Source organism: Geotrypetes seraphini, chromosome 2 (genome assembly GCF_902459505.1).
Source record: "Geotrypetes seraphini chromosome 2, aGeoSer1.1, whole genome shotgun sequence".
Classification (NCBI taxonomy): Eukaryota; Metazoa; Chordata; class Amphibia; order Gymnophiona; family Dermophiidae; genus Geotrypetes; species Geotrypetes seraphini.
Window position 1 is genome coordinate 268,573,174 of NC_047085.1, and position 23,640 is coordinate 268,596,813.

Consider the following 23,640-nt stretch of genomic DNA (forward strand, 5'->3'; position numbering starts at 1 on the left):
AATCACCTCCAGATCATGGGACCAGGAAGTGACATCAAAGGGAAATCTGATGCTAGCATAAGGAGCATGCTGGAGAAAAGCCACTGCGCTGGCAACGATTTAGAGGGAGGAGGGATGGGAGAGCATGAGTGTGGGGCGGAAAGAAGCAGAGGCGTGCCGGGGGGGGAAGGCACCTCCTACTCTTACTATGCCACTGGATAAGATCCTTGTTGGTCAGTGTTCTGGCAGAAAGAAGTCCCCTCTGCCCCCACCCATAGTACAAAATGGCAACCACAACCCCTACTTCCATATCATGAGCATGGTGGGAAAACCATCAAAATATTGTTCTGAATTCTATGGCTCTATGCTTTGTGAAAGTGAGGTGCTGTTTGGATTTATGGTGGTGGTATGTATGTAACTTCAAATTCATTACATGAGTACTGCAAAATTAGTTGACAATTTTAGTATAGTATTTCATGTTTTTGAGAGAACCAGTTCAAACGTTTTTGACTATATACTGGTCAATATTCAGCCAGTGGCACTCAGCATTTGTCAACCACCATGGGCACAATTAGGCCCAGATATTCAATGCCTAGACAATATTTGAAAACATGCAGCATATACTGGCCATCAAATCTAATGCAAGTATTGGCTGATATTTAGATAGAATTCACATAAGTCACTTATGTGGACCCTGGCTGATTATCTACCACAAAAGAGGAAGCAGGTGCCCTCACCCTTTCCTCCCTGATCCTCCTTTCCCACTTCGAAGAGACCCTGATCAAACCCTCCCTAACACCTACCTTTGATAACTCTAGTGATCTATAAAGTCTTAAGCGTAGGAGTTGTGCCCACTCACTCCTACCTGTTGTGGCTCTGGCCTCAAAATGGCTGATATGATCTCTAATTGCAGCTTGCTGCAAGAAGTTGCAGAGGCCCTTTTGGGGCTTGAGCTTCAAGAGACAGGAGCAAGTGAGCATTACCCTTAGGATTCCCTACACTACTAGGGTTATCAAACAATCTAGGTTAGAGGCCATCACTTAGGATAGAGGCAGGCTGAGGGCACAGTTAGATCATAGTATCAACTTAGTCAGTTTGTGGCAATCTTCAGTCCACAAACTGGCTATGTAATTACACAAAGTTAGGACAGCAAAACAACTGTCCTAACTTTATGCAGTAAGTTAACTGGGCACTGATTGGTGGTGTCTAGTTAACTTCAGGGTTGGCGGACATACCCAGGTATTCAATGCTGGAAGCTGTGCATGCCCTGGCATTCAAAGTCCAGGGTTATTCAGCCCACGGATGGAAGGGACTTACCAGTCACTTACTGCCATGGGCTGAATACAAGGTCTATTACCATTTTGTGTTTTGAATAGATCTTTAGAGATGATCTGGAGTTTATTTTAAGCAGCATTAACTTTTCTCATTATTATTGCTGACAAAGCAACTATAGAATATTATCTACAATGTGTTAATATAAGCCCCCTTTTATCAAGCTGTATAAGGATTTTTTATTGTAGACCGCTGCAGTAAAAGCTCCGATGCTCATAGGAATTCTATGAGCGTCGGAGCTTTTACCACAGAGGTCTATGATAAAAAAACAAATAAACAACTATGCAGGTTGATAAGGGGATGGGGGGAAATAATGAGATCTGAATTATTTTATGAAAGAGTAATTATGAATGAAGTTAATTAAAGCATTGGTGGCAAATTTGACTGTTCTCATTTAACACTGGATTTTTATACTGTTTATTATTATTTTTAGCAGTTTCAGTGTTTCAATATAAATTTTGAAGTAAATGTTATATTAATTGTGTTTTATTATGATGAATTTCTATAAGGGATGATCCTTTATTTATAGATAGGTCAGCAGTATTTTTGAATGATCCATCCCAATTGTTAGAAGTTTTGTGAATTGTTATAATATGAATTATGTAAAATATCATTTAAAGTTCTTCTATGAATTAGTGATTAAGATTGATGAAGTCTTATTTATACATTTATTTATACATTTTGTGAACTTTATTTCATGTCTAACTCCTACCCAATGAAACAGCCTGTGGGTGAAATTTTGCCACATAGGTATTTTAATAAAAAAACCTTTTAATTAGTTTCTGTTGTGGTAACACTTGGTTTTTTGGCATGTGATCTTTTATATTGCTGAACATATATTGTGGTTCTTTAATGGATTAGCACTTTCTTATTATCCTGCTAGTCTAGGCATGTAGGTTGTGTTCCCATACTAGCAGATAGGAGAAAAAAAAATGACAACTATGAAGACATTCACCAGAATAAGAGGTGGTACAGGTACAGCTCTAGAACTTGCCAATATTTCTTTGCCTCCAGCAGATGGTGTAGCTAGGACTGGTACAACAAAAATGTATTGAGCAGACCAGACTCCAAAGAGCACAGATCACAGCCTATGGGCTTGTGGTTGAATCCAAGACCTATGTTGGTTCCCAGGAGTCAGATTGTGGACCCATTACAGGTGGAGCATGAGGGTATTAAGGCCTCTGTACCCCCAAGTCTTGGCAGCTTGTAGATTGGCGAACATGGCTCCTTCAAGGCCTCTATCTATGGGTATAGGTTCCTCCCCTTCACCCAATAATGGCCTTCATTATATGGTTGCGGTCCTGGGATGGAAGGTGTCTGGCTGATGCCTAATGGGTCTAAGCCACCAGGGTGGTGAGTACTGGAAAACATTTTCAGGGTTCCATCCTCTTTATTGCTGCTCCCTCCGTCTGCATTCTTTGCCATCCTGCTCCCAATTCCTTCCTCTGCTGTGTGGGATGAAATGTTAAAAAAACCACCAAACCACAAAAACCACCAAACAAAAAGAGAGAACCAGCATGGTCCCTTTAAAGCAGCTGGGCAGCAGTAAATACTCTGCAAAAAGCTCTGCAGGTCAAGTGTGAACTGCTGAAGATGGAGCTTCTGTGTTCAGCCACATTCTGCCATCAAGGGAAGGTACCGCAGGTTCCTGGAATGGAGGCGGTAGTGTTTAGGCAGCTTGTAATCTGGGACATGGTCTGATCGTAGTGTCCAGACTGAAACATTATGTCTGTGGCATGTCTCATGAGACGGTAGGGCAGCCTGTTGTCAGTACTAATCCAGGTGGAGATCACCAAAGGGCTATTCCCCAGAATTAGGGCTTTGCCTCAGCATGCAAGGCAGCTTCGAGGTGGGGGAGTGGGGGTCCATTAGCACTTTGCTTGCTCATGAATAGGTCTCCCCTCTTATTGTCCATGTTATCTTAACTGCCTGTAGCTGCCTCACTGAATTTGGGGGAAGATGTTTCTGTGATGCCCAGGTGCTCTCTTGGGTGCTCTGGCTGTACTAAGCCCTTCCTGGGGCCTCATGAACACAGAGGACAATACTTGTAAGAAGCAGATGTTCCTAGGATTAAAGAGATGGGTAGACTCAGAGAGAACTGCAGAGACAGTTTCTTTTTCAATTTCTACAGCCAAGCTCAGAACTCAGACACAGGAGCTTAGCGTTTTGAATCAAAAGTCACATCCTAAATGGAGTCAACCAGTAGTGCATTTACACCACCAAATGAAGGCTGGAAAGATAGTTGAGCATCATGGCTTAAGAAATGCATAGCCTCACACTATGAAGATTAAAAAATAATTTATGCTGCTGAAACCAGGCAAAAAATACCTTGGGTTCTTAGAGAGTCATAAAAAGGTGGGTCCTAAGAATGGTGGGCTATTAGAACATAAGACTAGCCTTACTAGGTTAGACCAATGGTCCATCTAGCCTAGTAGCCTGTCCAGGTAACTAGTACCTGGCAGAAACCCAAAGAATAGCAACATTCCATGCTACCGATCTAGGACAAGCAGAAATATGCCCAACTGCCTTGCAAGGGTAGCAAAAGAAGCTAAAATTACATTAAATGGGGGGAGGGGGTGTAAAAATGAAGCCCTGAGGTACCCCATATGAAAAAGAAAAAGAAATAGAAAAGGCTTTGTTGAACAAGACTTGGAAGGTGCATGAAGAGAAATACAAAAACAATTAAGAACGATGAACTGGGGAGGGACCTAAGGCTCCGATTGGTTCAGGCGCCTAAGACCTCTCCCATAGGAGGGGCCTTAGGCGTCTAGGCCAGTCAGGGCCTTAGGCCCCTTCTTGGTGCATTCCAGGATGCACCAGGAAGGGGAAGGCCTGCCATTTTGAAGAGACAGGCCTGATGACCGGAGGGAGTAGGCATCCCTCCTGCCAGCCTTTGCCTTAAAGATATGGGGCGGTGGGGGGTTGTCCAGGTGGAGGTGGACAGTAGGAGGGTCAGTGCGGTGGGGGGGAACTGTCAAGTCTTGCTTTCCTGTCAGTGCTTGAGCTAATCAGCACTCAGGCACTGCCCAGAAAAGTAAGGCTACAGACCCTGCCTGAAAATTTTGCCCACAAATGTCGCACAACGAGGTTACATAAACACCCGGCAATAAGAGACTTGCCAGGAGTGCTCATTTAAATATTAATGAGCTAATTTTACTACATTTTAATATTAATGACCTCATTATACTACATTTACATGGAGAAGTTAGAGACTGCTAGGAAGCTCGGAAAAGACCACGGTGAGCCATTCTTATAATCGGCCGGTAAAATACTGTCTATGGAGGCCAAGGTAGCCTTCTGGTAACTGCAAGAGCAAAGCCTGCCAGAAAGGGATGCAAGTCCTCCAAGGTGAGTACAGTTTTCCTCTTCATGTTTTTGGTTCTTTAGGAGTTCCATTCAAATTAAAGGATGTATTAACGGATCAGTCAACCTTTGGATCCTCTAGTTCCAGATTATAGTATGTGGCAGAGCCGTTATCACAGTGCAGTCCAGCCTTGCCATGAGCTGGTCTGCAACGCTTTAGGGACTGGTGACTCTCAGGACAAAACTCATACTGGTCATAGGCTGGAGTGTAAAGGGTCAGCATCCAAGTGCTCCAATTCTTGTGTTCTCTTGTGGGTCAGCTGTCAGTCTGGCTAACTTCTGCAGCACTAGAGTACAGTTCTTCTTTTCTTTCTGCAGGTCTTCCTATATAAAACCTGAGGCTTTAGTGGATCTTGGGAATCCAGAAGTCTGTGGTGCTGCTGATGCTTGCATCTGTAACACATATGCTAAAATTAGAATAATACAGTGAATATTTATTATCACAGTCCCTGGGCACCCTGTCATCAAATCTGTGTAATATTTTATATATATATGTCCACTTTGGTGGTTTCCATAGTAGGGATTTGGTGTGGCTTGCCAACCTAGGGTTTCAAACTCTGGAGATTTTCAACAAGCCTCATGTCCTTCCTGTGTGCCTGATCAGGTTCTTGATTTTTAGGGTCTCAGAGGGAGTTTCTCATTTTGCTCTGCAGGATATAGTTTGTTGTTCATTTGATAGCCATCAGCAAAGTAGAATGCCTTCCAGTTCTTTGGATCAGGAGGTTTCTGAAGTGTCCAAGGGGTAAGTTCGAAGATTAGTTCTATCAGTTCTGTATTCCAGATAGAATTCAAGGTAGCAATGTGAGGTGAGGGGCAATATGCCCCTCTTGATTCATTTCTAATTTACAGGAGTGTGTATCTCCAGCTCAGGCTGGGACTTCAGTCTCTTCCACAAGAGTGCTTGGCACGTGGTATTCTTTTGCCAGTCAGCCACTAGGGGTGTGTGTGTTAGGGGTAGTGCTTCTCCTGTTACCCAGTTTTGGTACATCCTACTTATCTGGTCTTGTTTAGCAGGATAAGGAAGGCAATTTATTTTTACCTGCTAATTTCCTTTTTTTGAGTTCTGCTAGGCCAGTTCAGGAAGAATGCAGCTGGACTCTTATTTTGGACTCCTCCATTAAGGTCTAGAGTGTCAATATATATATATCGAGATTCCCTGAGGATAGTTTTGGGAAGGAATTTTTTGGTCCTCAAAGGGCTGGAACAGGCATGTGTTTTTTATTCTGTTGGCCCTCGTGGAAGTAGGGCCCAGCTTCAGTCCATATAATGGGTCCATATTTTTTTTCTCAATATTGTAGATTCTATCACTTCTTATTGCTAGAAATATAATAATCTTCTGTTTTTCTGTAATTCAATGTAATCCTATTATTCTGTGGATGTTAACACTGATGCGTTGTTATATTTATCCATTGTGTTTATTCACTATGTTGACTTATATATTATGTTATATTATCCCTATGATTCTGTTCTATAACATTGCTCCTCTTGGGGTTATTTCTGCACATACCATGACAATAATGAACCTTAGTTCCAGGGCTATTCCACAATTTATACTGGTGATATCATCATTGAATTTTCAGTTACTCTGTCTTCCATCTGCTGGTAAAAAGGACACAATCAACTCAGCTGGACTGGTCTGGAAAGGAAATTGGCAGGTGAGAACAAATTTTACCTTAGGACAGTCCTCAATTTTTATTAAATGAAGGCAATTTATTAAAATGGATCACTTGTACTACTTGTAAGTATATATTTGAAACTATGACCTAACTATTAAAAACTGTTCTGATCCACCTGTACTAGCAACCCTGTTGAATGTCCGTGTTAAATCTGTCCATTGTAACTTCCTGGGTAACTGACCCAACCTTGAACTGATTAGGTTAAGGTAGAATAGAAAACCTGATTAACATAACACATAATAAGGAAACATTTTCCTGCTCTCTAGTAAAATTTGCACCTTGAAGAGAACTTAGAATCCTGCAGAATGCAAAATTTTAAATACAATTTCTTTCTGGCAACCAGTATCAGATTCTGGCTATAAGACTGGCTAGTTTGTCTGGTAGGAGAACCTCCAATATGGAGACCTTCAGAAGATAGAAGTGTGTTGGGGATGCCCTGAACTTAAAGCATGCCATTTACCGTGCCAAATGATTTTTACTTAATTTTCCTAACAAAAAAATGGCATATCAATTATATTTGAATATGTCACTTAAATTCCATATTTTAATGGTGATATAGATATTAAACCAAATTTCATTGAAGGATTAAAATTCTGACTGACATCAAGCCATTGCTTGAAAGAGCAGAATACATGTCCTTAAATTAAATTTAAAAGGACTGAAGTGATGATCACCATCACATTGCTGCAAGTTTAGCCTTGGAAAGATCTGCATGGGAGATCATCATTTAGGTTCATTTGGAAAGCTTTTCTATTTAGGATTACATTATTATAGCAGAATACAATCAGTCATGAAGGTTTGTACTTGCATGAACCCCAATGAGGCAGAACCCTGATAAATCAATGTATCAAAATTTTTTTTCAAACGGTCTGGTTCAAGTAACTGCTGTAAATAATACACATAATAATTTAAAATATAAAGCACAAATCTCAAGATCAGTAACTGATCTGTCACAATGTAAAAATACATATAAAAATGGTTGATTTATAACATTACAAATCATATATTGGATAATGTTTCTGACAAAGTAATTATAAGACAGAAGAAAAAACAATGGGGTAAAGAAACAATCTTAATACTTGAAGATAATTTTAGTGAAATTTGAACCTGAGATGTAACAAGTGCTGACAAAGGAACATGAGATGCTAAAGTTGGGCTGTCAGAGTTTATGAGTGAATCAACCCTTTCTGCTTCCTTGTTGCAGGCTTCAATCTAAAAAAAAAGAAAGAGGATACATTGTCATGTCATTTAAAAGCATAAATTAAAAATAATACAGTTGGACTACATTTTAAGAGGTAGTTAATTAAGGTGTGGTGAAAGTTGGACTTTTACTGCACCTTAATTTACCTTGGGAGTGACTGACCTGTAGTAGTTCAGTACAACAGGTTAGTTACTCCCGATGTACATGAATAACTGCTTCTAATCACCCTTGCAAGCAGTGTTCTCTGAGGAAGAAAGCGGTGTTCTCCGAGGATAAGCAGTTATATATTCTCATGTGAGTGACATCATCCACGGAATCTGGTACAGAAAGTCAAAAGTGTACTGCCACTTTAAATTTTAAGGACCACCCACATCGCTTACATGCCAGTACCTTTCCACCCGACGTCAGCTCATGGTACCTGTAGTTCTTAGTTTTTCATGGAGATTAGAAGCTGTGTTTAGAGTTCTCTCAAAGTGTGTCAAAATTTTCCTATATTTTTGTGCCTTCCCTTTGATTTTTTTTTTTTCTTTAGTTTTGTGAAGACGTTTGAATGAATGGTGGTAGTTCATGATGGTGGTAGTTCATGATGTCAGTCAGAATTTTAATCCTTCAATGAAATTTGGTTTAATATCTATATCACCATTAAAATATGCATTTATACTAAAAACATCTCTACATGAGGATATGTAGAGATGTTTTTAGTATAAATCATTTTTATTAAATAAATAAAATAATACAGCGTACAATATATAAAGTAAACAATTCATAGAGTAATGAAATAAACTATATTTCAAAAACAATTATAATAAAAGAAAGACTATTTAACTAATTACCCTCTCCCCAAACCCCCTTACCCATTTCCCCTCCCAAGACTGCATAAAAAATAAATAAAGATCTACTCAATAAAACACGACTTCGAGCAGTAGGTGTCAATGTATTTAAAAAAGGTTGCCAAATCATGAGAAATAGTCTTCCCTGCTTCACTTCTCAATCAGAAACAGGCATAGCTTCCATACATACAAGATGCAAACATACGAGCTCTCTATTGACCGTAAGTCGGACCTGCAGATTTTATCCATAAATAAAGAATAGTTTTTAAACCCATAAGAATAACTTTTCAAAAAACTTTTATAACCTTTAGGTATTGGGCATTGAATATCAAAAATCCAAATATGTAGCGATGTTTTAAGAGAATGTATCTGATTGATATCTTATCCTCACAACTCCATTGTTGTGTCTGTTTTATGGAAGATATTGTTGTATGCTACTTGTATGTATGTCTTAAAATTGTGATTGTATTTTGTAAGCTGCCTAGGTATAGGCGGGTAATAAATTTTTGAAATAAATAAACAATGGCGTCACACATCATCTCCAGTTAAGAAGAAGTTCAAATCTCAACTCTCCGCTGGAAAGATTCTGTTCATTCTCTTCTGGAATATAAATGGACCAATTTTGGAGCACTATCAGGAAAAGGGTGAAAGAGTAAATAGTGCCTGATACAATGCAATGCTGGAGGAGGAGCTGAAGCCAATACGGAGCCGTTGCAAAGGATTTTTGTCTAAAAGTGTTTTTCTTATTCATGATAACGCATGCCCTCACACAGCCACTGCAACTCTTGAAACCATTTGGAGATAGAGATTTCAGATCTTACAGCATCCTCCATACAGCACTGATCTAGCTCCTTCTGATTATCATGTGTTTGGACCCTTGAAGGATGCTTTGAGAGGATGAAGATTTAGAAGTGATGATGACATCAAAGAAGCGGTACATTCCTGGCTGAAAGCACAACCAAAAACATTTTTCCAATGGACTAAAGAAATTGGTGCAAAGATGTGTGAAGTGTGTTGAAAAAGGATGGAAATTATGTAGAAAAATTACATATAAATTTATCTCTCTAACTGAATTAGATCTCTCAAAATATTCAGTTTGCTGTTACTTTTTGAAATGCCCTCGTATATCCAATACACAAAAAAGACCTATAATCATACCCAAAGAATGTTAACCTAAATGAATAAGCATTGGTCTATGGAAATTTCAATTAGGTACTCTCATTCAGAAATATCTTTTAAATATGGGGCTCAATCAAAACTTTAAAAACATCCAAAAACCAGCCTAAGTCAGCACTTGGACGTCATAATAATAGCAGGAACGTCCAAGTGCTGATAATCAAAACCAACTTTCTGGACGTGCAGCAGCACTTCTAAGCTGCTGTACATCCAGAGAGCAAAGGGGCGTGTTAAGAGGTGTGTTATGGGTGGGAATCAGGCTTCAACCTGGACGTACCCCAGCCATAATCAAAACTTTCCTAGAGGGAACTTAGATGCCGGCAGTTAAATCTGTTTGAGTTGTGTCTAAGATCCACAAAGGTGCCCAAACTGACAAGAAGTCCACTGGAGGATTTAAGGCATGACCTCCCCTTTACTCCCCCAGTGGTCATGAGCAACCCCCCCCCCCCCCCCCCCCACTCGTAGGCTTCCCATCAGCTGATTGTGGCAGAAAGAATCCCCATCAGCTGAGCCAGTTTTGGGTATTCCTGGTGGCTCAACTGAAGGGGATTCCTGCTGCCAGGATCAGCTGAGCCATGGAGCCATACACCCCTCCCCCGACACCCCGGACCTCCTCCTAACATCCCCCACATCTTCCTGACATCCCCAATATCTCACTGACATCCAGGACCTCCCCTGAAATGCCCTGATATCTCCGCCCCCCCCCCAACATCATCCCAACATTCCTGGGCTCCTCTCCAACATCCCCGGAACCCCCCTCATACCTTCGGAAGAGCAGGCGGCAGGAGGGAAGCTCGCTCCTTCCTGTCTACAGGGCCGTAGGATGCAAATGATAGGGCTTTCCCCTCCCAATGCATCTTGGGATGCAGTGGGAGGAGCCAAAGGTCCTGACTGGCTCAAAATGTCAATTTTGAAACAAATCTTTTCCAGAGAAGAGAAAATGGTAAAACTAGAGGGCAAAAATTGAGACTGCGGGGTGGTAGACTTAGGAGTAATGTTAGGATATTCTTTTTCATGGAGAGGGTGGTTCATGCCTGGAATGCCCTTCTGAGAGAAGTGGTGGAGAGGAAAATGGTGACAGAATTTTAAAAAAGTGTGAGGTAAACACAGAGGATCTCTAATTAGAACATGAATGGAATAAGTGGAAGAACTAGGGCTGGTATTGGGAAGACTTGCAAGGTCTATGTCCTGTGTATGGCGTTTTGGTGTAGGATTGGCTAGGGAGGGCATCAATGGGAATTCCATTAACTTGAAATATGAGGACATTGCTGGGCAGGCTACAGTATGCATCCTGTAAATGAGATGGTTGGATAGGTTGGAATGAGCTTCGATGGCAACTCCAGTAGTTGGAACCTAAGGACAGTAATGGGTGGACTTTACAGTCTATGGCTCAGAAATATCAAAGAAAAAAATTTAATTTAATCATTAATTTATAATGTGTATAAGTAATAGGCAGACTGGACAGACTGTTCAGGTGTTTATCTCCTGTCATTTACTATGTGTCTGAGCTCAAGACAGTGTGGGACAGTCACTTGGGATCTCTTTGGCAGAGAAGATAGTGGATGCTGTTGATAGGCAGACTGGATGGGCCATTTGACCTTTATCTACCTTCATGTTTCTATGTTTTTATCAAACAAAAGAGAAATAGTTTTAACAGTTTCTTTTTTTTTTTTTTTAAATCTTTATTCATTTTCAAACTTACAATAAGTGTGACAATAAGTTAAAACATTTTAACATTAAATATATCACTTAATATTCAGCAATAATACAAATCATATAACCTTAACTCCCTCCCTTCCCACCCTTTCATAACAAATATTTTTATATGATATACTAAAAATTATCCCTCCCCCACCCTGAATATTGAACTTATACATTTAAGGGAAAAAATGGCATCTATTCATTACAATATTTTGTTAACGGCTCCCACACATCTTGAAATTTCCTTAAATACCCCTGCTGTGTAGCTATTACTCTTTCCATCTATATAATAAAACCGTAGGCGGCGCATGCGCATTCTTATCGGCGTGCTTCCATGATCCGTATGTCCGTGGCCGCCAAGAGTGCAGCATGCCCCGCGCTTACTATGGCCCCACGCGCAGCTGAGTTCGGCACGGCGGTTTCCCCAGATAGGGGAAGTCGAACATCTCACTCCCGACGCGCAGCTGAGTTCGGCACGGCGGTTTCCCCAAATAGGGGAAGTCAAAAAACTCACTCCCAGCTCTCCTCGGCACGGCGGTTTCACCAGATAGGGGAAGCCGAACAGCTCACTCCCGCCTCATGGTCCTGCTGCCGCTCCTGTTCACAGGGCCTGCACGTCAACGACTCCCCCCCATCCTCCCGCAACAGCCGCTACCGCTCATGTTCAAAGCGGCCTGCTGAGGTTCGCGGCCGTCTGTAGCAAACCTCTCAGGCCGCTCTCCACATGGTAGCACGTTCCCTCTGACACGATCGCGTCAGAGGGAACATGCTACCGATGTGGACAGCAGCCTGCGAGGTTCACTACAGCCGGCCGTGAACCTCAGCAGGCCGCTTTAAATAGGAATGGCAGCGGTGGCAGAAACCATGGATGCACAGGCACAACTAAGCGCCAGCTCCTCCCGAAATCGCCCGAACTCACACACACACCTAATTGTCAGCTCATTTGAAGAGCCCGAACTCACAGCCACACCTAAACATGCAGACCGGGATCGTGGGAGGATGCGCCCTGGCAAGTGGTGCACAGGGACTTGAGAGGGAGGGAAATTGGCTGGGGAGAAATACAGGCAGACAGCTTTGTGATGTTCCCAGAACAAATGTGGCAGCTCAACCTAACCTGAATGGAAGTAAAGAGGTATGTACGTTCTTCTTTGCTTCCACAGTTGTCAAAACAAATTTCAGACACTCACAGAAGGACAGGAACACTGGACAAGGAGAGAGAGACACACAGACACTCACAGAAGGACAGGGGGCTAAAGAGACAGATTAAAAAAAAAAAATAAAAAAATACAGTGGACAAGGAGAGAGAGAGACAAAGACACTCAGAATTTCTGGACAGGGATCTAAAGAGACATTGAAAAAAAAACCCACAAGAAACACTGGACAAGGAGAGAGAGACACACAGACACTCAGACATACAGATTTGCAGAAAAAATGGACAAAAAAACAATTTATTAAGCACAAAGTATGCAACAAATAGGAAAAATATAAAAACTTTAAATAAATCAACCATACGATGGATATTAAAGCTCTCACATTAAGTTTTCAGTAATTTTCACATATATTCTAGCACCCGTTAATCTAACGGGCTTAAACACTAGTTTTATATATATGACACAATGAGTTCCACCAAAAATTATAATTCAGTCTACTCCAGTTCTTCCAGTTACAAGTAATTTGTTGTATGGCAACCCCTGTCATTATAAGCAAAAGCTTATTATTATTCAAGATATCTGACTCTTTGCTCTCATTGACATGCCAAATAATATAGTATCATAGGTCAATGCCACCAGGTTTTCTAATAAACAATTAATTTGTCCCCAAATTGATTTCCAAAAAGCCATAATAAATGGACAATAGAACAATAAATGGTCTAAAGTCCCTGCTTCAAGATGACAAAGCCAACATCTATTAGACTTAGAGCTATCCAACTTTTGTAACTGAACAGGGGTCCATAATGCTCTATGCAACAACAACAAAAAAAAAAAACAAGTTTGTCTCATAGATGCAGACACTGTACATCTCATCCTCCAAGTCCAAATTCGTGGCCATTGAGACGCTGTAATTTGATGCTTAATCTCAATGCTCCAAATGTCCCTCAGACCAGTCTTTGGTTTCTTCTTAATAAATCCAGCTATCAATTTATACCACTGGGAGGCCTGGTGTCCCAGGAAGTCCACCTGAAAGCATAAGAACTCCAAACTATATTGATTATTAAGATTTTTCCACTCAGGGAACCCCACCTGAATGGCCTGCTTAACATAAGAACATAAGACTTGCCTCTGTCGGGTCAGACCGGAGGTCCATCGTGCCCGGCAGTCCGCTCACGCGGCGGCCCCTCAGGTCCAGGACCTGATAGTGCTCCTACCCTAAAACTCACATATACTTTTCGATTTTGTCCTGTAGAGTAACCTTCTATCTATACCCTGCAATCCCCTTCGCTTCCAGGAAGTCATCCAGTCCCTTTTTAAAACCCAATATTGTACTCTGTCCTATTACCTCCTTTGGAAGCGTGTTCCAGGTGTCCACCACCCTCTGAGTGAAGAAAAACTTCCTTGCATTCGTTTTGAATCCGTCCCCTCTCAGTTTTTCCGAGTGACCTCTTGTTTTTGTTGTCCCTGCTAGTCTGAAGAATCTGTCCCTCTCCACCCTCTCTATGCCTCTCATGATTTTATATATCTGTATCATGTCTCCTCTCAGTCTCCGCTTTTCCAGGGTAAAGAGCCCCAGTTTGTCTAACCTTTCGGCATATGAAAGGTTCTCCATTCCTTTTATCATCCTAGTTGCTCTCCTCTGGACCCTCTCAAGTATCGCCATGTCTTTCTTAAGGTACGGTGACCAGTATTGGACACAGTATTCCAGATGTGGTCGCACCATTGCTCGATACAATGGCAGGATAACCTCCTTCGTTCTGGTAGTGATACCTTTTTTGATAATGCCCAGCATTCTGTTCGCTTTCTTAGAGGCCGCTGCACATTGCGCCGCTGGCTTCATTGTTGTATCCACCAAAACCCCCAGGTCTTTTTCTAGGGTGCCTTTCCCCATCACCCTCCCTCCCATCGTATAGCTGTACATGGGGTTCCCTTTCCCCATGTGCAAGACCTTACATTTCTCCACATTGAAGCTCATCTGCCATCTTTTTGCCCACTCACACAGTTTGTTCAGGTCGCTCTGCAGTTCTTTGCATTCCTCAACAGTTTTGACCCTGTTGGAGAGTTTTGTATCGTCCGCGAACTTGATAACTTCGCACTTCGTGCCCATTTCCAGATCGTTAATGAATATATTGAACAGCAGAGGTCCCAGCACTGACCCCTGCGGGACACCACTCGTGACCCCTTTCCAGTCAGAGTAGTGTCCTTTTACTACTACCCTCTGCTTCCTATCCGCCAGCCAATTTTGGATCCATCTGTGGACGTCCCCTTCCACCCCGTGCTTCAGTTGCATCCATCTAAAACTTTTCTTTAAACACTTGCAAGTGGAGTCGCATGATGTGTTGAGCACATAAGGACACGTTTCTGTTGAGTTCCTAGGCCTGGGACCTCATCCTTCCCCATCGGGTCTCCTCATAGCCGCAGCCGATTCATCCTTCTAGCTTGCCTAACAGTACTACTATGCTGCAACTGTATGATTCATTTTGCAGACCCTAGGGCATGGGCATCTTTTTCGTTACCCCATGTTGCATGTTATGACTGGAGAGTAATATAGTACAGAGGTTTTTTTTCTTTCTTTCTTTAGTGTATTGATTGAACGGTATGTTTAGGACGGTAATAGTGGTATGCCTGCAAAGGGTGGGGGTGAAGTGGGGGGCCTGATCACATCAAGGCGTGACTCACATTCTGGTTTGCAGAGCAAATTGAAACTTGTTTGATGCTAATGAGATTTGTGGAGGAGGGAAGGTTTAAGAGAATGGAAGGGGGTGGGATTGAGGGGGAAAGCTTTTCGGAATATAATGCTCCTGTTTATGATTTATTTTTACACTAGTCTTTAAGCCCGTTACATTAACGGGTGCTTGAATAGATGTGTGTGTCTGTCTTTCTTTCTTTCTCTCTCTCCCCTTGGCCGCTGTCTATGTCTGTCTATGTTTATTTGTTTTTCTCTCCTTGGACACTGGCTGTCTCTCCTTGGATGCTGTCTGTCTGTCTTCCATTCTGTCTATCTCTCTGGCCCCCTGTGTGTCATTCTTCGTGTCTGTGTCCTTGTGTCATTCCCCTGCCCCCCAGAGCAAAGTTGTCTGCCCCTAGCATACCCCTTCCCCCAAAGCAGCCCCCTTTCCCTCTCCCTGACTGTCTCTCCATGGCCCCCTTCTGTCTCCCCCCCAAGCAATGCTGTCTGCCCCCCAGCTCACCTCTCCAACAAAAGCAGCCCCCTGTACCTGCAGCACCAGCACGACACTCTTCAGCCAATCGTGAGTGCTCAGAGTGCGAGAGGGAGTGGGGCCTAGGTGTATTGGGCGCGGCAGGGAAGGCCCCGACTGCTCCAGCTGCAGCTTCTTCGGCATCAGTGAGGAAGCAGAGGTTGTCCCGGCTCTCCCCAGGGGCTTTGCGGACAGTCTTCTGCGGCTCGAAGCCCTCCTCCTGGCAGCCACTTCCAGCAGCGCTCCACACTGCCTTCCTCCCAGCGCCCAGAGTAGATGTCTGTCTGTTGTTTTTTTTTTGTCTCTCTCTCCTTGGACATTGTCTGTCTGTCATTCTTTGTGTCTGTGTCTCTCCCTGGTCCCCTGTCTGTCCGTCTTTCTTTCTGTCTGTCTGTCTCCCTGGCCCCCCTGCTTGCCAAAGCAGCCCTCTTTCCCTCTCCCCCTGTTCTGCAATACCTACCTGCTCCGTGGCCCCCTACTGTTCCTCCCCCACCTGATTGCTGTCTGCCTCCAGCACACCCCTCCCCCCAAAGCAGCCCCCTTTCCCTCTCCCCCTGTTCTGCAATGCCTACCTGCTCTGTGGCCCCTTTCTGTTCCCCATGATTGCGGTCTGCACTCAGCACAACCCTCCCATCAAAACAGCCCCCTTTCCTGCCTGCTTCATGGCCCTTCTTTTTCCTCATCCCTTTCCTCCATCCATGGTTCTTGCCGCCGCTGCTGCTCCTGTTTAAAGCGGCCTGCTGAGGTTCGCGGCCGGCTGTAGCGAACCTCGCGTCAGAGGAAATGTGCTACCATGTGGAGAGCGGCCTGCGAGGTTCACTACAGCCAGCCGCGAACCTCAGCAGGCTGCTTTGAACAGGAGCGGCAGCGGTTGTTGCAGGAGGGGGGGAGTCAGTGACGTGCAGGCCGCTGTGAACAGGAGTGGCAGTGGTGGCAGGACCATGAGCCCTCTTTCCGCCATCCGCCGCTGCTCCGTGTCGCCCGATGCGCCTAACTGGCGCATGCACCTCAAGCCGCGGCCATGGATGGACACAGCACATATCAAGTCCCCTCATCCTCCTAAGTGCACATGCGCGCTTAGAGGATTATTATTATAGATGGTATTGCAGTCTCCGCTAATTCATGAAGAGTATTTATCATAGTTTTACTATGATACTTTAGTGCAGGCATGTCCAACAGGTAGATCGCGACCTACCTGTAGATCGCAGAGGGGTCAGAGGTAGATCACCAGCCTCACTTGGCTCCATCTCTCCAGCAGCTTGCCCCGTCGCTAGGGGAGAGCTTTTGCTGGCAGGTCGTCTGCCGAGAGCTTGCCGCCGCCGCTGTTCCTTTGTCTGTCTTTTTTCCCTGCCTGCGGGTGTATTGGGGGGTGCTTGTTGTTTTCGTGTCAATAGTTTGTGGGTACCCTAGGGGGCTGCCACCCGCGCCCCACGACGATATGCCACAGGCCCGGCATTATACCTGGTCTCCTGCTTCTCAGAATCACCCATTCCTGCCTCCGCCCCAACACCCCATAGAAGTGTGTTATATACTGGGCGATATCCATTCACCCAGGCATTACCTCAATACACTTACCGTATTAGTTGTGCCATGTGCTGGTTGTTGGTTGCTTTATAGTTCACTTTCATTAAACGTTTTCAGGCAGACACAACAAAGTGTCAAGAATTTGGTGATTTTGGCAGGCTTTTCCAATTTTGTTCTAACTTGCCTCTCTACCTTGCCTTCGAATTGGTTCAAACCACTGTGACTTTTGCTTGCCTCTGCAATTTTATTTTGCCTAGCTTTTGCATTGATTCTACACTGCAACTTTATTTCACCTTGTCTTTGTGTTGATTCTACATTGTATGCACAATTTATTAAATTGTGTGTGTGGTGGTATTTGAACTTGTTTGGCGGTATTTGATTTTATCTGGTTTGCTGGACAGGTGTTTGAGTTTTTTTGATGATTGTTTGGTGGTATTTGATTATTGGTGCCAGTATGATGAATTCTTATTTTTAGTTTTAGAACTGCATGTGTGGTTTTGGCATCTCCAGTCCTTGTATTTCACATCATCTTCAGTTCCTGGTGATCTTTAATACTTTGGGACAGTGACAATTTTGGACCAGATTCAGCCAGTGTTTTATACTAACTTAGTAGATTTGGCCTTCTTACATCCAGCCACCCCAGTATATTGAAGATGAGTGTTCCAAAAAAGAGCAAAACTTACCATTTTCATGATGAATGGGAAATGGACTATTTCTTCATCATGGTGAAAGACAAGTGTTGTTGTCTAATTTGTAACACCCCAGTATCCTTGCCCAAAAAGGGTAATCTGGAACATCATTATAAGGCTCTGCATAGGAATAAGTTTGATGCTGATTTTCCACCCAAAAGTGAAATTTGTAAACTGAAGCTCAAAGAACTTAAATCGAAATTGGCTACTCAGCAACAGTTGATGGCGAAGCCAAGGTCACATTCGGTCAATGCAACCATAGCATCCTTCAAGGTCAGCAACCTGATCGCAAAGAAATGCAAACCTTTCACTGAAAGAGAATTTCTTGAAGCAGCTGACAATCTTTTTGAAGGATTTTAAAATAAGAAAGAGATCACAGCTGCTATTCAAGATGTACAATTGTCAAGAAACATCGTCATGCAGCGAATAGAAAAGATGTGTGGAGACACAACTGAACAATTGTTGGAGGATGTTTCAAATTGTGTTGCTTTCTCACTCCAACTGGATGAATCTACAGACATAAGACAGCCCAGTAACTAGTTTTTGAAGACTTCATTGTTAAAGAAGAATTATTTGGAATGATTTCTTTAAAAGGGAGAACTACCGGTCAGGAAATATTCAGTTCTTTCCATTCTTTTGTGACAAAGTATAATCTTCCATTGCATAGACTTGTTTCCATCACTATTGATGGAGCAAGAGCAATGACAGGTGAGGTTAAGGGTTTCATAGCCCTCTGTAGACAGCATGAAGACTTCCCAGATTTCCTTTCTTACCACTGCACCATTCACCAGAAAGTTTTGGCAAGCAAGAGATTCAATACAAAGACTGTCATAGACATCACTTTCAAAATTGTAAATGTAAATTCAATTCGTGGAAGATCACTTCAAAGATGGCTTTTCAATCTTACTCTTGATGAAGGGGCAGTGGAAATCATTTTACACACAGAAGTAAGGTCGCTAAGTAGGCACAAATTTCTGCAAAGATTTTGAGATTTGCTGAATGAAAAAAGACGTTTTTTGAATGAGAGGGGAGATGACCAAGCAGAGTTGGAAGATGAGAAGTAGTTATGTGATCTGGCATGCTCACTGACTTTACAGGTGAACCTTGTGATATGAACCTTGAACTACAAGGTAAATGCTTTGGGGAGATGATGAGTACAGTTGTGGAGTACTTGTCATACCCATTCAAAATAGATGTAGACATTAAAGAAACTGCAGCTGCTATCAGTAAAAATTACTTATTGAACAAGCCATCTCTTGAAAATGAATCGTTTTGGAAGCTAGTGCCTAGAGACAAATTTCCCAACTTAAGAAGATGCAGTGAAGCTGTACACTCCTGTTTCAGTTCAACTTATTTGTGTGAATCTACGGTTTTCCATCTGAAAATGACAAACAGTACAAAATGTTCCAACATGAGGAAGGGAAGAGAAGTTCTGTGTAGAAAAAGCCCAGGTGAAGGCCCCTGAGAATTCCCCCAATATAGCAGAAACAGGCCAATACACCTAAAATCTAAAATGGTTGCTGAAAGAGCAAAATGGACACTCTGACTAAAAACTGTCAGCTCTGAAAGGCACTTCTGCTTTTTTGAGAGCAAAGTCAAACAGAAGGCACAGCTGGAGAGAAAAACAATTCTAGTGAAAAAGGGATCTTGGCCCTATACTAGCAAGTTCAGCCAATAGAAGTTTCACAAGGAAAAGGATGATGATGGGGAAGACTCACCACGATACTGACGGATGCTGCGCAAGAAATAAGAGATGTGAAAATGTAAGAAAGCTAACCACAGAGCTGGAAAGCCGTTAGGCCCAGGTGCTCGAAGAGAGGATCTTGATATATTAACAGGACATTTACGGGGAAATAGGATAAAATTAGATAAGGAAGGGCGTGGCACACAGTATCACTCATTATGCTAGCCAATCAATAGATTAATAAATGAGATAATAAACATGATTAACCAATGAAAATATGAAATGTAACCTGCACCAGGGTGGGCCACAGCTGTCAGAATCATATAAAAGAAAGCTCCTTGGACCATAGTTTCAGAATTCTTCGGAAGTTCTCCATTAGTCTGGCCAGCCTGATGTATGCTCTATCCCTCGGTATGCTGTATGATTTGTTCCTGTAAACTACTGTTGTTTGATTATTAAATTCATATTATTTGAACCAGCATAAAGAGTCGAGTGGTCTGTCAGTGGAGGTCGTAATAGCCGGCTCTTCAATGGTTGACCCCGACGCTTGATAGAGGGGATCTCGCAGCCTTTAGACCACTCTCTGGTTTGTACACGGGTTGTAGGCTTCTTTCTCCCTGCCTGTTTATTTTTCCGTCATACTTTAACCTTGGGGTTTCCTTTGCAGAGGTGGGGTTTAAAGGAATAGTTGGGGTTTAAAGGAATTTCCTTTTCAGAGGATGGGTCTGCTGTGGGGATGATTTCTCTATTGCAGAGGTGGGGTTTAATAGGATTGCAATGGTGGGGTTAGAAGGTGGTGGGGTTTAGAAGTATGGTTAAGAGGAAGGTTTTTAGTATTGAAAAAGTCGTGATGGTATTGATGTGAGGGCCGAGCCCAAGTTTACCATAAGCGGACTCTGTGACCTCCCGTGGGGCCACGGAGCCCAGGTCTACTGTAAGTGGCTCAGGAAGGCCCAGAGAAAGAAAGTGAGATTGTGAAAGGAGGTGCACCTCCTGAATAACCCGACTGATTGTTGGGGTCCAGGTTATCCCTTTGCTTAACCCAGAGGTGGACTCAGGGGCCAGTGAGGCTCGGCTTAGTAGCGTGCACTCCAGAAGGCACAGGCAGACCAGAGTCAGGCTACTCCTAATGCGTTGTTAAAAACGTTACCAAAGGTTGAGGATATCAGCCATATGCATCGGGGAAGACTAGCTGACCTGCAGTGGCTAAAGTGGGCGGCCGTCCAAGGGGAAAGGCCGTCCAAGGGGTTGTTCATATAGGCTAGCCCTGAATCCACTGGAATCAGGTCCTATTGTTGTGTCTAACAATCACTTCTGTCCCCAGGTTACCAGACATATTGCCAGTATATTGTGGTGTTCCTTTGAATCCTCATCACTGGTGCTATGTGAAATCAGTCACCTACACGTCTTTCTTTAGTAACTAAACTCTAATTTAAGCTATCACTTTAACTGTATATATCCACTTTTCTGTCAGCATGCATCTTGGTGAACATATATTGTTACAATGTGTGGGAACTGATGCCTGACTTCTTTATTTTCTTTAAACTATATTCCTTCCTAAACTTCCAACCTGGTGAAGGCTGGTGCATACTTTGGGTTCAGGCATATTTTTGAGGGTGGTCTTTATGCCAGTGACCTCTACTGAACGCCCATGAAGTTTATGTCCTCAAAGCTATCTTTCTCAGCCCCTCTTCTCCATAAAAGAGAGCATTTCTAAATATACTGCAGCCTTTCCCTGCTGTGCCCCAGCACCGAGTGGATTAGGGAACTTCAAAGTATAAATTTTTACCCATTTAACCCCTAGGAAGCAGAGTCAGCTGTAACCAGGACAGCAGTACTGCTCTTTCTTATTTTGTTAATTAACCACCATATTTTTTGACTTAGAATCATCTCATGCATGATACAGCGCTAATAAGGTACCTATTCTTCTGTGATCACAGTTCATCATTTGTAAGTATTCTTTGAGTACCTGATTGCTTGAGTACCTAAATGCTTGAGTACCTGATTGTAAAACCGCTTAGATAACCTTGATAGGCGGTATATAAAATCCTAATAAACTTGAAACTTAATAAACTTTCCTTTTTTTTGTAAATAGTATATTGTATAGTATTGTATATAGCACAGTTTTTCAACCGCCGGTCCGCGGACCGATGTCGGTCCGCAGGAAATTTTTGACGGTCCATGCAGGGCCGGCAAGATTGACTTACTTCAACAAGATCAACATCTGAAGTCTGCGCTAGAGAGCTGCACGGGAACGGGGACGACGGGCATCCCGCGGGTTCCCCCTTTGGGTCACGGGGATCCCGTGGGGATGCCCCTTAGGGTCGCGGGGATCCCGTGGGGACGCCTCCGAGGGTTGCGGGGTTCCTGCGGGGCTGGATGTACTCAGTCGCGCGGCTCTTCTCCCTACCTGCTCTGCTTGCAGCACAGAGTTGAACGGAAGTCTTCCCACGTCAGCGCTAACGTCGGAGGGGAGGGAGGGCTTAAACAAAGCCCTCCCTCCCTCCCTCCGACGTCAGCGCTGACGTCGGGAAGACTTCCGTTTGGCTCTGTGCTGCAGGCAGGGCAGGAAAGGAGAAGAAGAGTAGCCTCGCGGCTCGAGTGGCGTACCAAGGGAGGGGTGCGGTCCGCCCCAGGTGCAGCACAGCCGGCTAGGTCCCCTAACTTTTGTGGCGCTTCCCCGACTGACAACAGGCCCGGTCCGACAAACCTCCCTGCCCTGTACCGCGAATCTAAATTACCTTCTTACAGCAGAAACAATATGCTTATGTAAGAGGTTAATCTTTGCTCTAGTAACTAGAAAATATTTGCTGACTGTAACAGCATTGAATATTTTGGGACTTTCCAAGAAGAAAAACCTAAATAAGATGTCCTACCAACAGTTATCTGCACTGCTGACAAAGCGGCAATGAAGCTCAGGAAGGAGGGGTGCCTGCTCTCAGAAATTATTGAACTTAGTATTAAGAATGCATTGTCAGGGGAAATAGAAAGGTCAAATTTGATACTAGGTGATATCATGCTTCAATATGGCTCTGAGATAAGTATGCGGACTATACAATCAATAGATATGATAAATGTGACAATCCAATAGAAAGTGAGTATGTAATCTGTAACTAGGTAGTACTCTAGGCTAGTGAACTAAAGTATATAAGTAGTATACTGGCTGCTTTAAGCTTTAGGATGGATCCATGACAGAAGCCGGCTACTCTGTATGTTATCCATTGGCTCAATCTGCTGTACTGTTGTTCCATGTAAGCTGACTTTTGTCTATTACTAATAAACCTATATTATATACAGCAATTGGGTTGATGTTGCGAGGTCATATTCTGAAAAGGTTATCAGTGCCTTTTTAGACTGGCCTTCACGCAATATTCATCCAACTTCAAAAAGTTGGTGGATGAAATGCAGGCTCAAACGTCTCAATAATGAGCAAGAGACCTAAATTTAGAACAAATTACTCAATAAAAGTTAAAGAAAGTTATTCCTCAATAAAACTAAGAAAAAAATGTACTTTTCATTTCTCCTCGCAGTTCTTACTGGATCTTCATCGCTCTGTTTTGTTTTTGCTTAATTTGCTTAACAGCTGATCACATCCAAGTAAATTTAATTTGAAACTAATTTGAAACTTAATTTTCATGGTGGTAGATCACTTTTGGCCAGAAAAAGTAGATCACAACCTGTTCGAAGTTGGACATGCCTGCTTTAGTGTATGATCAAATAGCCTGGATTGTGTCATCCTTTTCCTCATGTTGTATTGTATTGCAGCTATCCTGGATGAAGGCTGGGCACCTGGGATGTTTTCTTGGTTATTTGTTATTCTGCTATCTCATGAATGTATTGCATAACGTCTTCTAAACTAAAACTCCTAACTTGGCATGTGTCCGGGATTACATCACTCATTAAAAGAACTAAAATCCTCTCCCCACTTAACGTCATGCTGCGGTTATAGAGCGTGTGTAGGAAACTAAACTTACGGATGAAGAACATCTTAAAATTCTAACAGCATGAGCGGGTCAGGTATTTTATTTGTCCAATCCTAAAAATAAAGAGGGGGTGGGGGTGGTAATGCTGGTACATAAGGGTTTTGACCAGGTTGACCTGGTTCAAAAGGATACTTATGGTAGATATCTATTG

At 43.0% G+C, this 23,640-nt stretch overlaps 1 protein-coding gene across 6 annotated transcripts in view; it reads right to left on the reverse strand.

Moving 5' to 3' along the window:
• The window catches only part of RECK (reversion inducing cysteine rich protein with kazal motifs), a 381,558-nt gene continuing 357,918 nt past the window's right edge, over positions 1-23,640 (reverse strand). For 3 of the 6 annotated variants that reach the window (XM_033929631.1, XM_033929632.1, XM_033929629.1), the window contains one exon: positions 1-7,562. In XM_033929631.1, coding sequence (XP_033785522.1) covers positions 7,350-7,562 — 213 coding nt within the window. In that variant the 3' untranslated portion in view covers positions 1-7,349. The remainder of the gene's footprint in view (positions 7,563-23,640) is intronic. The other 3 variants (XM_033929628.1, XM_033929634.1, XM_033929633.1) reach the window with 1 other exon arrangement.